General features: G+C 35.8%; 2 protein-coding genes across 5 annotated transcripts in view; one reads left to right on the top strand and one right to left on the bottom strand.

Moving 5' to 3' along the window:
- The window catches only part of LOC119596496, an 8,881-nt gene extending 6,003 nt beyond the window's left edge, over positions 1-2,878 (top strand). The window contains exons 4-5 of the mRNA XM_037945770.1: positions 1-97; positions 1,136-2,878. The exon at positions 1-97 is cut by the window's left edge and continues 1,355 nt beyond it. Of these exons, the coding sequence (XP_037801698.1) occupies positions 1-97; positions 1,136-1,953 (915 nt within the window). The 3' untranslated portion in view covers positions 1,954-2,878. The remainder of the gene's footprint in view (positions 98-1,135) is intronic.
- Positions 2,879-6,559: 3,681 nt separating this feature from the next.
- Positions 6,560-15,000, bottom strand: part of LOC119596495 (major facilitator superfamily domain-containing protein 6-like) — a 104,706-nt gene continuing 96,265 nt past the window's right edge. For all 4 annotated transcript variants that reach the window (XM_037945767.1, XM_037945766.1, XM_037945768.1 and 1 more), the window contains exons 5-15: positions 13,552-13,909; positions 12,897-13,079; positions 11,316-11,478; positions 10,522-10,675; positions 10,181-10,354; positions 9,698-9,908; positions 9,291-9,454; positions 8,714-8,987; positions 8,277-8,444; positions 7,813-7,998; positions 6,560-7,593 (exon numbers count right to left, since the gene is read on the bottom strand). In XM_037945767.1, the coding sequence (XP_037801695.1) occupies positions 7,538-7,593; positions 7,813-7,998; positions 8,277-8,444; positions 8,714-8,987; positions 9,291-9,454; positions 9,698-9,908; positions 10,181-10,354; positions 10,522-10,675; positions 11,316-11,478; positions 12,897-13,079; positions 13,552-13,615 (1,797 nt within the window). In that variant the 5' untranslated portion in view covers positions 13,616-13,909 and the 3' untranslated portion in view covers positions 6,560-7,537. The remainder of the gene's footprint in view (positions 7,594-7,812; positions 7,999-8,276; positions 8,445-8,713; positions 8,988-9,290; positions 9,455-9,697; positions 9,909-10,180; positions 10,355-10,521; positions 10,676-11,315; positions 11,479-12,896; positions 13,080-13,551; positions 13,910-15,000) is intronic.

The raw sequence follows: 15,000 nt of genomic DNA, 5'->3' as shown, positions 1-15,000 counted from the left end.
GACAACCTCAGCTTGAGGACGAAGTCGTCGTTGCAGGAGCTGTACACGGTGAAGGCGCTGAGCAACGGCACGCAGGGGACGCTCAACAGCTATGAAGGTCTGGCGGAACGCTCTCTCTCTCTCTCTCTCTCTCTTTCTTTCTTTCTTTCTTCCTCTCTCTCTCCATCCCTCTCTCTTTCTTTCTTTCTTTCTCTCTCTCTCTCTCTCTCTCTCTCTCTCTCTCTCTCTCTCTCTCTCTCTCTCTCTCTCTCTCTCTCTCTCTCTCTCTCTCTCTCTCTCTATCTATCTATCTCTCTATCTCTCACTAAGTCACTCATTCACACACACACACACACACACACACACACACACACACACACACACACACACACACACACACACACACACACACACACACACACACAACGTCACAATTGCATTCATGATTACATACATAAATCCACATACAATAAAAATGGTAATCCATACAAATGTCCAGAGATAATTGTTATATAATTACATTAAAGCAAATAGAGTGGAAAAATAGACGTATATGTAAATGCGTTTTCAGTGAATTTGAAATTAAGCACAATTAAAAATATGTAATTGCTTCGTACATCTTTCAGGGAATCTTATTTACTATTAATTGCAGTTTCATCGTAGCTCATTAGCAATGATAATAATTTCATGGAAATAATTGGCATCTAATTAAGCTTACCAATCATCCATTTTCTAAAAATGTCTATTCTTATTAATCACACACACGAAAATCATGATCTTTAAGAAAATCGTAAAAAGATATCATCAGCTTTTCATTTTTAATATGAACGAAATATAAACGTATAAATGAAAATAGGCGAATTACAGTGGAAAAGGGAATTGGTAGATTTTTAGTTAAATCAAATTCTTACAGTTTAGCTACAATTACTAGATTTTGTTTGTTTGTTTGTTTGTTAAGTTTCTCTCTTGAATCTTTGAATATTTAATTTCATATCATATCAAATCAAAACCGGCATTCTGTATCAATATAATCAGAGTACCATCTACTGACGATTCATGCTTTCCTCTACATAAGCCTAAAACTTTTTTTTAGTATGTAACTGTGTTGTATGGGTATAACTGAACACGCCACTATAGGTTAACATTTTTTTCTCAGCAATGAAGCACAACGGTTCGGATGTGGTGATCAGCCGCACGATCAAATACCTGTTCGCTTTCTCGTGCCAGTACGACTTCTTCGCCTTCCCCTTCGACACTCAGACGTGCGACATGGAGTTACACCTCCAGCCTTTCCAGGGTTGCCAGCCGGAGTGGAATACCTCGAGCGGAGGCATACGCGTCTACGGAAACAAGTCTACGATCTCGATTTACTCCGTTTCGGAACTGCGGTACACCTTCGATTTCAAGAACCGGAACGTGCTGACGCTCAAACTCCTCTTCGTCAGGAGGTTCGAGGCCTTCCTGCTGACGACGTTCCTGCCGTGTATCATCCTGTGCGCTCTCTCACAGCTCACGCTCACGCACTTCAACATCGACGACTTCACCGACAGAATCACCGTCACGCTCTCGCTGCTCATCGTCATCGCCTCCCTCTTCTCGCAGATGTCGTCCAGCGTGCCCAGCTCCCCGGTGCCCAAGTGCGTCGACTTCTTCTTCTTCTACTGCATCCTGAGGGTGAGCATCGTCTTCTTCATGCACAGCTCCATCGGCAGGAGCATGGCGCCGGGAGACAGGCAGGAGGACGTGCTGGTGGCCACGAGAGGACCCATGAACACGCTGAAGGTGGCGTGGCCGGAGAAATCCCAAGGACAGAAGCAACCCTGGAGTACCTGCCGCTCGAGGGCCATCAACGCCGCCGGGATTTGCGTGACCTTGCTCCTCGATGTCCTCGTGACCTTCGTCTTCGTCGTGTGGATCATAAGGGATCACTATGAAAGCCACAACCAGTTCGCCAAATATAATCGCACCGAGTGAAACTGGGGGTGTGGTTTGTTTAAATCTTGAAAAAAGTATCGTAAGGAAATGGGGGCGGGAAGGCCATTTTATTTTCAGATTGTGTAAAATCTAGTATAGAGGAATATTAGTAGGGTAGGAAAGTATCTTTTTATTTTTATTTTTATTCATTTATTTATTTTTTTTATTCGTAAAACGCAGTAAAACACCTTTTTGATCTGTTCAATCCGTGAAAAAGCCTGTGAAGTATGGAGTTGTAATGTAGAGAATATTTAGGTGGAATTGAAATGTTCTTTCCTCATTTGGCTTTTCCCGAATTACTGTAATTACTTATTTATTAATCCTCTCTTTACTATAAAAAAAAATCGAAATAGATCCCTTGATTGTCTCCAAGCGAATGGAAAAGGACATTACCTTGTGACTTGAGGCTAACTTGTTCTTTTCAAAACATATTCATTGTAAATAAGCCCTTCCTTCTTGTTCTTTTTCTTCTTCTTCTTCTTGAGCGGCAGAGGAAGGTCACTTTCACATTAGTAGATAAAACCAGTAATAGAAAATCTATGAGTCGTTAAAAAAAAGAAAGAAAAATCAGCTGCCTTAAGTAGAGTTCCTCAGGCGATTGCCGAAATCAGCAATTGTTAGTGTGTTTTAGCGTGTTTTTTTTTCTCAATCTCTTTTTTTTTCTACTGACATATATCTTTCAAAAAGGGGAAACTGCTTCATTGATAGGATGTAGAATGATATTATAGCGATAAGGATAATAGTAGCAGGCATGTAGTATGTGGTAGTTGTCTTAGTTTGTCATGACTATATGTTCTGTATATGGAGCACTTTCATATGATGATTGCTCTATAACACCATTTCCTTGTCAATAAGTTTTAACTGTATTTCTACAGAATGTGGAATAAAAATTAGGAAAACGTCACGTAATATCATTCCACACATCATAGTATGTAACTGTGAGGCAGTGAGTATGTGTGTTAGTGTGTCACTCTCTCTTTCTATTTCTCAGTGTGTTCTGTGTAAAGGAAAAAAAAAAAAAATATATATATATATATATATATATATATATATATATATATATATATATATATATATATATATATATATATATATATATATATATATATATATATATATATATATATATATATATATATATATATATATATATATATATATATATATATATATATATATAAAATATATATATATATATATATATATATATATATAATATATATATATATATATATATATATATATATATATATATATATATATATATATATATATATATATATAAACACAAACACAAACATAGTAACGTGTTCCATTTCGGTTTATTCGTCTGAAGAGGAACTCGTGAAGAGTTCGAAACGTTACGGTTTAGTTTCATTTTCTACTGTGGCTGTTTCCCTTTTCATATATATATATATATATATATATATATATATATATATATATATATATATATATATATATATATATACATACATACATACATACATACATACATACATACATACACACACACACACACACACACACACACACACACACACACACACACACACACACACACACACACACACACACACATATACACATATATATATATATATATATATATATATATATATATATATATATATATATATATATATGTATATATATGTATATATATGTATATATATATAATATATATAATATATAATATATAATATATAATATATAATATATAATATATATATATATATATATATATATATATATATATATTACTTTATATATTAATCTAAGGAAACAATATTAATTTCACTGTATAGTGATAAACCTATTCCGTATTGTCACATATCCCTGGGTCACTGCTAAGAAACATCTATTCATTTTTTTCCATGTATGTAGTTCTTAAGTATAGAATTTATGACCCATAGTGCACATTTTTCAAGGTGTTTGGTAGTGTTTATAGCTTTATCCAAAGGAAAATAAATTTGCAAAATGTGACCATCATCCATAAAATGAAAGAAAAGAGTGAATTTTTTAAAATTCATTTATTATTGTTTTGTTAACCTGATTAGGAAATAATTCTTGGGAAAATGATAATCAGTTACTGAAAGTGAGACAAATTATAAAAACAAAATATTTTTTTGAAGTTAGATTCTGTTTATTCATGTAAGAAGCCTATGAGAACATTTAATTTTCTAAATATTCTGCTTCTTAAAGAATATATATTACCAATTATTTGATGGTCATTATATCATAATATTTTTACCTTTGATTTGTATTCTTGGGTGAAAGTGATTTGCCTTGTCTTTAGTAAAAATTTATTTGAACAGTTCATTGGTACTCAGCAACTTCAGTCACAAATCAATCGGTCTGTTTCATTTTGAAAGTTTTTGCCGGCCATTAAAAATCTTGGAATGTCCTTGGGTGTTCCTGTCTCTGACCAATAACCAGTCTTTAATACTGGTCGTTTACCTGTCATTTATACAATAATATGTACTATTTTCCATCAGTTGTTTGTACAAAATACTTTCACTGGAATTACATTTTAAAATTATATGTTTGCTAGGTACAGACATTTCTCTGTTGAAGATTTTCAAAATAGTTATCTTGTATTTTGCACTGCTTAATGACCACACTAAATAACTAATGATATACAACACTTTTTAGAAAATAAAAATAATCATATTATAAATATTTATTATTTGTATTATTTATTTATTTATTTATTTTTAAATTCTGACATATATATATGCTTATTCAGCAAACTATTGCAATTACAAAAAAAAATGTATCTATGAGAACTTTTTTCACCTAGTCATACAACAAAGATAAAAATGCATACAACATTTTCATGCACCTTACAAGTGTTTAAATAACAACATTAAATATTTGGAATAATTTTTTGTCACTGAAATGCTGAAACACGTAATAATAAGTCCTGACAATACAAATCTACCTATTCACAATTTGGTCCATGTGTTTTCACCTCTGTTCGTACTTTGTGAAACAAATTTCAAGTATTATGTGTATATATATATATATAAAAAAATCCAAGCTTTTTTTTTTTCAGATATTTGATTTCTTTTTTCATAGTACAATGAGTCGTTACTTTCTTACAGGGTTTTATCTGCAGCTAGCCTTTGAAAAATACGTTGCACACTGCAGGCACCGATGCCATCTGGAAAATAATAGCCTTTCATCACACTAAATACAATGACCTAATCTTTATGGAATAAAATGGTGATTATTATTTTCATACTGATGTAAATGAGAAACATGATAATTTCACCTTCGCTTAGCAGAATGATATGCCTTAAATAACATATGAATAACCTAGTGATTAATTTTTTTCCGTACTGATGTACATGAGAATTATGATAATTTTGCTTCATCACATAGAGAATAATGTACTTGTAACTTACATACTTTGTAGCTTTACAGTATATTCTCCTGTTTCCACAGTCTCTGACAGTCAAACATTTCCTTATGCTTTTTTTTTTTATAGGAGGAAATAAAATAAAAACTCCCATGTGTTCATTTTTTTCTGCACATGCCTTAGAGGAGTATTCTATGTGTACTTTTTTGAATCTGCATAAAAAAATGCTATGGACATACACAAAATTTTCTCTTATTTTACAAACAGAGCAGTTTCTGGTTAGCTATCATCTTGGCATTTAGTTATGCAATAATGTATAACTTAAGGAATAAAAAATGATAAGTAAAAAATACTGTAACAGAAAAAAATGCATATAAAATTGTGAAGCTAAATATTTCTATTTTTCATAATAACAAGTAGTATCTCTGTACTATTATTCAATTTGGTTTGAACACTACTGATGGTCTTATGCTAAAGCAATATCATAATGCACTATGGGAATTATGGGTGTACAATGTGTGTGTGTGTGTGTGTGTGTGTGTGTGTGTGTGTGTGTGTGTGTGTGTGCGCGTGTGTGCGTGTGTGCGTGTGTGTTGTGTGTGTGTGTGTGTGTGTGTGTGTGTGTGTGTGTGTGTGTGTGTGTGTGTGTGTGTGTGTGTGTGTGTGTGAAATTATGCATGTATGTGTGAATGTACACGAGTGCGTGTGCGTGTGTGTGTATGCGCTTATGTGTGCTAGTATTTTTGTGTGTAACTATGCATTTGCATATATGTGTGCATGTAATCAACTGCTTGGAGATGCTTAAAATACTGCTTTAAAGAATAAGTTAACACCTTTCAGTTTTGGTCCACATATTACTCATAAATATCACATTTAATATCATTCATGTTCAATATCATACAAAAGTCACTGGGAATCCTTTTATCATTACAGCTATTTACAATGTTCTTTTGTTCCTACTAATATGCAGTATAGTACCACCTGTAGCACCAATTTATTATTACTCAAAATTACTGTATTTCCATTTCTTGGAAGTTGGTTCGTTTGGATGGCACATATTACGTTTTTTCCTCTTTTCTTTATTTTATGTATATTATCACTACAGGTTCATATAATGTATTAGTGATTATTTGATGTGATTATCAATATTTACAGTGCAGTAACTAAACTTCACATTTACAAGCTAAAAATTATAATATCGTTCCATGGTTTGTTTTTATACTATCTTTTTTTGGCTTGCTGTATTAATATTGTTAAAACAAATATCATACAGATATAGAAATATCACTACAATTTTTCGAAAAGTAAATCAATCTGTAACCTAAACAGAAATCAAGGGGATATTACGGAAAGAAGAACAATGTACTACCACGAGCATTTTCAAATACCTGAATTTTCAATATCAAGAAGACAAAACGTATTGAACTTGAGCTTCTGATTCAGTAGAGTTACCTGTTAGTATTTTAGTAGTTGTTTTGCATGGTTACAGCTATAGTAGTTTAGACTTTTTTGCCAAATCACAATCCATTACCAGAGTAATAAATATTTGCTGAGATTTACATGCTATTATTAGTATTGTCAGTATGAAGGGATCTGACTGCAATGACTCCTTGTGAATCAACACTCAAGTCTTATATAAAAGATCACATAATATGAAAGAAAGAGTCATATTTCATGATGGTACCCTAGAAACTAAGAACTATTGACTTTCAATGACCTTCATACAACACAGCATCAACATTCAAGTTTTCACCGATATAGCAAATATGAACATCTTGTACATGAGGAACATATCTTCTATGCTCACTCTTCACTTTGCAATACACAGTTTGTTTATAGTCCACACCTTTGATTAGCACCACAGCTTGAAAACTCATTCACTCTTCTGCGGGACTTTGTCAGCAGTAAGGTTAATGCCAAAACACTACTTTTACTGTTGACCTGTTGAACATAACTTTTAGTTTGAGGTTTGTCCATTCAACTGCTCAACTCCCAACCATTTCAAGACGACCTGGCAAACAGCCCTGACCAATGTATTTACAATATTACTAATTCTGAAGGCATAAAAATCTTATATACACAGGACTATTCTGTCACACTGGATCATAAGATTCGCTTTCACTTCAGATGTATATCACAATGCCACAAAAGTGTTTGGCAGTCAAGCACTTTCTCCTGGCTTTCAGTGGTAACTTGTAGAGGTCTAGCTTGCAGATGTGATCAAAATCTTCCATCGGCAGCTTGCAGTGGTGTGTAATGGCCATTGGGAACATTTCCTGGGGGAAAAAATGAAATGTCAGGTAAAATAATTCTAAGAACAAATCAGGAAAAAGGTCTGGCAGAGTAATATCATTTTAAATCCCAAACATTTTAGAATTCCATTAATCATTAATGTATCAAAATATAACAAAATCATGAATCGTTTAAAAGATATATTTACTACCACTAGTCATATATCAAGCACAACAACAGGAATCTGGGTATTCAAAACAAACCATTTTCTCTTATCGGCTGTGGCTTTGGTAGGGGTTTCCCATGAGTCTTTAAGTGTTTGACCAGCTGGTGTATACTCAGGTAGAGGGCAGCAATAATAGCAGCTGCAACTGCTGCACCCTGAAAGACATACACCTGCCCATACTGAGTAGTCAGGTACCCACCAACAAAAGTACCGAGGCATCGACCTGTAAGGAAAGAATGACATGAATAGAGATACATGATGTAGTTTCATGTGATACTCCCTGTGAATCTCTCACATACTTATTAGATGTAAATGATAATCCTATACATCAAGTGTATTCTTTCTAAGATAAATATACATATATACATAGATAGATCGAAAAACATGCTTGTGCTTGAAAGAGAGAGAGAAAAAAAAGGATATTACTGTATATTTTTTTCATTGATTAGTGCAACACTATACCTCGAAAAAAAAAAAAAAAAAAAAAAAAAAAATACAAACCTATATTAAAATGTGAGACCCATACAAGAGCCTGTGCTGTTGCAACAAACGTCTTTGGGGCCAGTTTGTATGCTAACGTGGCTGCTGAAACATTCATGAGGTTTAGCGTGAAGAGTTCCAGTGACTCCAGCAGTAACGCCCACCATGGATTCGTGATATAGGACAAACCTGGAAGAATATGTTATTACTGTTATTGTATCATATGAGAATTTAGAGATGGCATATGTACATCTATATTTTTGACAAAAAAGTCTGATCTCAACTATGATACAAAAAAGACTATATATTTTTGTGCAGTTATATGAAAACCTTTTTTTCATTAAAAAAAAAAAAAAAAAAAAAAAAAAAAAAAGTGATCAAGTCCTTAATGCATAGCTCCTGAAATAAAAAATTATCATCACTACATTTTTCTTCCCCACAATTACATAAGAACCTACCAGCAAATCTAATACAATAAGCTACAAAGGCCAGCATGATGAGGTAGTGATGGCCACAGAACTGCACCACAGCAGAGCTCTTGTACAGGAACGGCAATGATGGGACAATGCTGATGGTCACCGTTAGTCCCATAAGGAGCTTGGATGCATGCAGGTCTTCGAGGTAAACGTAAACAAAGGTCTTGAGATAACCCCAGAATGTGCCGAGCAGAGTCATCAGTAAGAGGAGGATGTTGAGTTCCGAGGTCTTGATCAGGGAGCCGATGCTCTTCCACTGAAAGCATTCAGATCGGTTAGTTTTTTTGTAAGAGTATCACATTATGGTGCAAATTGGTATGATTTTGATATTCTTTTTGAAATTACAATTGCTTTAGGATTACCACAATGAAATGTTTCCAATGTATGTGCAACACGAACATAAGTATAAAGTGTAAACACAGATACACATGTTCTGGCACACTGTGTCAAATACATTCTCACACACACACACACACACACACACACACACACACACACACACACACACACACACACACACACACACACACATTCATAAATTGTTTTTTTGCTATCTTACCAGGCTTTTTCTTGTAACTTCTACCTCAAAAGGTAGAAATAAAGTAACAATGGCAGTTATCATGAGAAGACCATCAAACACATAGAATACAGGAGCATAATTGTAAACTCCGAATGTCCCAATGTGCGTGTCCATCAGGTATCCACAGAGAGGAGAAAAGACACCTGTAATGCAATTTATATTTTAATATATTTCAAATGGAAAGAAACTACAAAAGAAATTAATGCTATTTTCTTCTTTTTTATTAGTCACGGTTATAACTTATACTAAGCTAATATTCTACAATACATTATAAAGACAAATGACCCTTGAAAATGGAACCCACACAGGAATCTTATCAACAGGAGATATTTTTTTCAACAAGAATTTAAAACTCCCCAAAAGAGAAAAGTTATTGCTTCACATACCAACAGCAAAAATACCACACATTTTCTCTCGACCATAGTCGCCGTTATGCTGGTGTACCATGGTAAGTGCCACAGCCTCAAGCAGTGACACCAGGATAGCTATAAACATTTCAGCAAGGGCACGGAATCCAAAGTAGAGCCAGAGGGTCATTGTAGGATTTCCTTTTATGATAGAACACATGGGCTTCTGCAGCAAGTTGTTGCCTTCAATCTGTGCAAGTTGAGATATATAATGGCGCTTTTTTAACCAATTTCAATCCACTTCAAAATTGCCTTTTCAAAATATATATCAAAGAAATTTAATATCATCTTTATTGAGTTTATATCTACTTCATAATTCCAGTTTTTAAATCTATATCAATGAAATTACAATCACTGTTGAAATTTCATCCACATTTTCATTCCTCTTCGTAAATGACTATGAAAGGATATAGTGATGGAGCTTATATTATACTTTGACTAAATTTGGGCGGCAGTCCTCACCATTTCACTGGCATCACACACAACCCTACAGTTAGGGGAAGAAGTGCGGCAGGTGAGGCTGACAAATTGGCCTTCACTTGTGTTGAACTCGTGCTGAGGATAATGGCACACGGCTCCCTCTCCTCCACCATGATACTGCGGGGTCACCAGAGGACGGCTGAATTCTAAATACGTCTGGTATGGGAATAAGAGCGTTAGATAAATATGCCCACAATTATACAAGAGAAGAAGTATTCAATAAGTGCTAATCGTATATTGCAAGGAAAAAAAATTATCTGGAATTTTGGAAATATAAGGCAAATGTTAAATAAATGTGGCCCAAATATAAATGACTCATCTACCTTGCTCTCATTGCATGCTATGTATTCCTTATCACCTCCAGGCCGAGTTAAGCAGAAGTAGGCAGGCTCGGCAGAAGGAGGGGCTTTAACCTCCAAAAACTCAGTGCTATTGTGTTCTTGTGGCATCAGACATACTTGTTCGCACCCCCCTATTCTGAAAAATATAAATCTTATTTTAGCATTCTTACATAAGTTGTGTTCCTAGATATATTATAGTTAATAATGGTTTAACATACTGGAACCTATACTTATCATAATGGACAATGTTGGTATGGTTAAAAAATTATCATTATTAAAATACAACAACCATTTATCACTAGTGCAGTCTTAAGAAATTACTACTGCCAATACAAATGATTATGATAACAATAATAATAGCAACAGTAATAATAACCATAATAATAATAATAATAGTAACAACAACAGCAACAATATTAATAATAGTATTAATTTTAACAATAATTTATCATTTCCTCTTGTTTTGCTACAGTGAACCAACCCTGTTTTCCTCATCACAATACCCATGACCTGTGACAGCCACCCAACACCAGTGACAAAAATCCGACCGCACACGATGCAGGACCCAGGGACCCAAGAGCCAAGACCCAAAACCCACCACCCACGACCCTTGACCTAAGACTTATTACTCAAGACCCTTCAAAATTCCACCCAAAATCCCCATCCATGACCCAAGACCCTCACCCTTCGAACTTCGACCCAAAAAATCCGCATCCATGACCCAAGACCCTTGCCCTTCGACCTCCGACCCCAAACCCGCGACTCATGACCCGTACCTAAAGGAGGACGAGTGCGAACGGTTGAGGTCAGGGCACGGCTGTCCACAGGAGTTGAGCATGATGGCTGCTCCATCAGCGTCGCACGTGAGGGAGAGGACCGGCTGCACGGGCGTGACCTCGTAGGGCGGGACGAAGAGGAGTGCTGTGTACATGATGGCGCCTGCAATGTGGGAAGGAGAGTTTCAGGTTTTCGCTTAAGGCTTTATAACTTATAATTTCAACTAATACATATTATATGGTCTTATATATATTGACTTCAACTTATATAAATGATATGATCTTTTATATACTAACAATTTATTTGTGTTCTTATAAATACGAACTTCAACTTACAAAATTTATATGGTCTTTAATTTACAACTACAGGCAACACTAATAACTTAATTTTAATATATTATATAGTCTTACATGCATTGTTACAGGTATAACTTGTAAATTAATCTTATATAACTTAAAAGTTATTCTTATATAACGTAAATAGTATTGTACGTACATAACTTGTGTATAATATTTTTTTTTCTTATCTAGCTTTTGATTTCTGTCTATCTGTCAATCAATCTATCTAATCTATCACTTTATTTATGTATTTATTTATTTATTCATTCATCTATCTATTTATATCCCTATCTATCTATCTATCTATCTTTTAAAACTTCATCTATAACATGAGCATCGATATTATTCACTATAATGCTCTCTGTCTGTCTGTGTCTGTCTGTCTTTCTGTATGTGTGCCTGTCTGTCTGTCTGTCTGTCTGTCTATCTATCTATCTATCTATCTATCTATCTATCTATCTATCTATCTATCTATCTATCTATCTATCTATCTATCTATCTATCTATCTATCTATCTGTCAGTCAATCAGTCTTTTAGTCAGTCTGTCTGTTTCCCACAGCTATTCATCCATCTTGCTAGACAGCCAGCCACACTGACCATCCATCCATCCATCCATCCACCTATCCCTCTCTTCCTCCTTCATCCCTTCGTTCCCTTCCTCCCTCCATTCCTGACATTCATCTTATCCACATCTATCCATCTGTCTATTGATCGATCCGTCCATCCACATCCACCCACCCATGAATCCATCTATCCACATCCACTTACACCTCTCTCTCTCTCTCTCTCTCTCTCTCTCTCTCTCTCTCTCTCTCTCACACACACACACACACACACACACACACACACACACACACACACACACACACACACACACACACACACACACACACACACACACACACGCACACACACACACACACACACACACACACACACACACGCACACACACACACACACACACACACACACTACCTACTTACCTACCTATTTACATACCTACCTACCTACTTAACTACCTACCTACCTACTTGCCTCCCTACCAACCAACCAACCACCTACCTATAAACCCATCTCCTCCCCCATCCCCACCCCTCCCCCTTCCCCGTCCCCATCCCCACACCCGTTCTCCCGTCCCCCCCCCACCTCCACCCCTTCCCCCGTCCCCTTCCACCCACCCCACCCCCTTCCCCATCCTCCCTTTCCCACCCCATCCTCCTCCCCCCCACCCCTGACTCACCGAGGGCCATGAAGACAATCGTGATGACTCGGTAGTTTCCGAGTCTGTCCGCCAGGAGGCCCACGAGCGGAGGGCCGGCGAGGGAGGTCAGGGGCAAGATGGAGTTAATCCACGTGATCTCCGCCAGGTTGAGTCCGAGCGTCCGCATGTGGATCGTCAAGAAGGCCATGATGCTCCCGAGGGCTGTGGGGACGGAGATGGTGAGGGTGGGTGAGGGGATAGAGGGGGAAGGGGGGGGAGGAGGAGAGGGAGAGAAGGAGAGAGGAAGAAAAGGAGAAGGAGAGTGGGAGGGGAGAGATAGAGAAGGAGAGTGGGAGAGGGAGGGGAGAGGGAGAGTGGGAGGGGAGACAGAAAGAGGAGAGAGAGAGAGAGAGAGAGAGAGAGAGAGAGAGAGAGAGAGAGAGAGAGAGAGAGAAACAGAGAGAGAAAGAAAAAGAAAAGAAAAAGAGAGTGAAAGAAAGAAAGAAAAAATAAAGAAAAGATAGAGAGAGAAAAAAACAGAGACAAAGACGCCATAAGCCATCACTTGCACATAAAAAAACAACAACAACAAAAGACAACAAAAGAAATATATATACATAAATAAATATCACCAACTTCCATCACAGAAAACGAAAATCCACACGCATAGAAAACGAGAATCGGGGCACCTTACCTCCATAGAAAGTAAAGAAGAGAATTTTGTGCAGGAAAAGCGGTCTGTTGATACTGCAACCCATCTTGTATTTTATTTATTTTCCCCCTTTTCTTCTCTCTAAATCTGCGAAACTGCAAACTGACGAAGGAATTGAAGGTCAAGATGCAATCAACGTGACCTTATTGCATGGCGGGCTGTGACGTCACCGTTGGGGGGGTGGGGTCTTATGGCACAGAGTTGACCTGACTTGACCCTGAAATATGACCTCGGGAGAGAAGTGGCGGGAAACAAGGTCAGGGAGACGTGAAGAAGGCAGATTTCTGGCTCTCTAAGTTCATGTTTTTGGCTGTTTTTTCCGTCTGAAGAACATCATTATCTGGGGAAGAAAAAAGGGGATACGTGATTACTGATATATAATAAATAAATAAATAAATAAATAAATATATATAATTATCGTTCTGGGGAAAAGAGAAAGGGGAAAATGTGATTTCTGATTTTTTTATTGTCTGGGGGATAGGGGGAAAAGGGAAAAGATGAAATATATTTCCAGATATTTTGTAAAAAAAAATAATCGTTTGGCGAAAATAGGTATAGTGTGATTCGATACATATTTTAAATAAATATGATTCCATATTTTTATCGTTTTGGGAAAATGGGAAAATGTCATTCCAGATATTTTTCAGCTGTCAGGAGAAGAAAAAGAAAATGTGTTCTATTTTTTTTAATCACTCGTGGAAAAAGAAAATGTGGTTCTAGATATTTTTTAATCATTTGGAGAAAAAAAGGGAAATATGAATCGAAATACTTTTTTAAGAGTTGGGGATAAAAAGAGAAATGTGATTCGAAATAATTTGCTTAATCATTTGGTGGGTAAAAAGGAACACGTTAAACCTGAACTTCCTTTTAAAAATATACCACCAAATACTCTGTGATAATATTTGAAATGAGAACACTGTGCTTAGGTTCAAAATTGTAAGTTTGTGTTTTTTGCATACAGAAGAAAATATCATTCTATCTTACGCGAGGGATCCTGCATATATATTTAACGTCAGTATACTTTATCTATATATACTATTTTGAATATGTATGTGAATATATATATGTATACATAATACAAAGATATAAATAAAGGTAGGGAGATAGATAGAGAGAGAGACTGTATTTTTTTTTTCTCAACACCAACCAAGCAAGACTTAGTCTAAAACCTCAACATTCTCACCAAACGTAGCAACCAGTCTTAAAATGATACGCCATATGCATAGCTCACTTAACTTTAAAGACCCAGTGTACATTAGGCAATATGTTCTTTCTTTGAATAACGACCTCGACAATATACTTTCCCCAAGTGAATCCTCTTCAAATCTACTTAAAATAAAATAGCTTCCTTATTCGTACAGATGATGTTTTTTTCAACTACATAGAAATGTATAGGAAACTGTTTTTGTAACAACTGAACAACGAGAATAA

Source organism: Penaeus monodon, chromosome 38 (genome assembly GCF_015228065.2).
Source record: "Penaeus monodon isolate SGIC_2016 chromosome 38, NSTDA_Pmon_1, whole genome shotgun sequence".
Lineage (NCBI taxonomy): Eukaryota > Metazoa > Arthropoda > Malacostraca > Decapoda > Penaeidae > Penaeus > Penaeus monodon.
The sequence above is the reverse complement of the archived record's forward strand: the minus strand, read 5'-3'. Positions and strand labels throughout refer to the sequence as shown.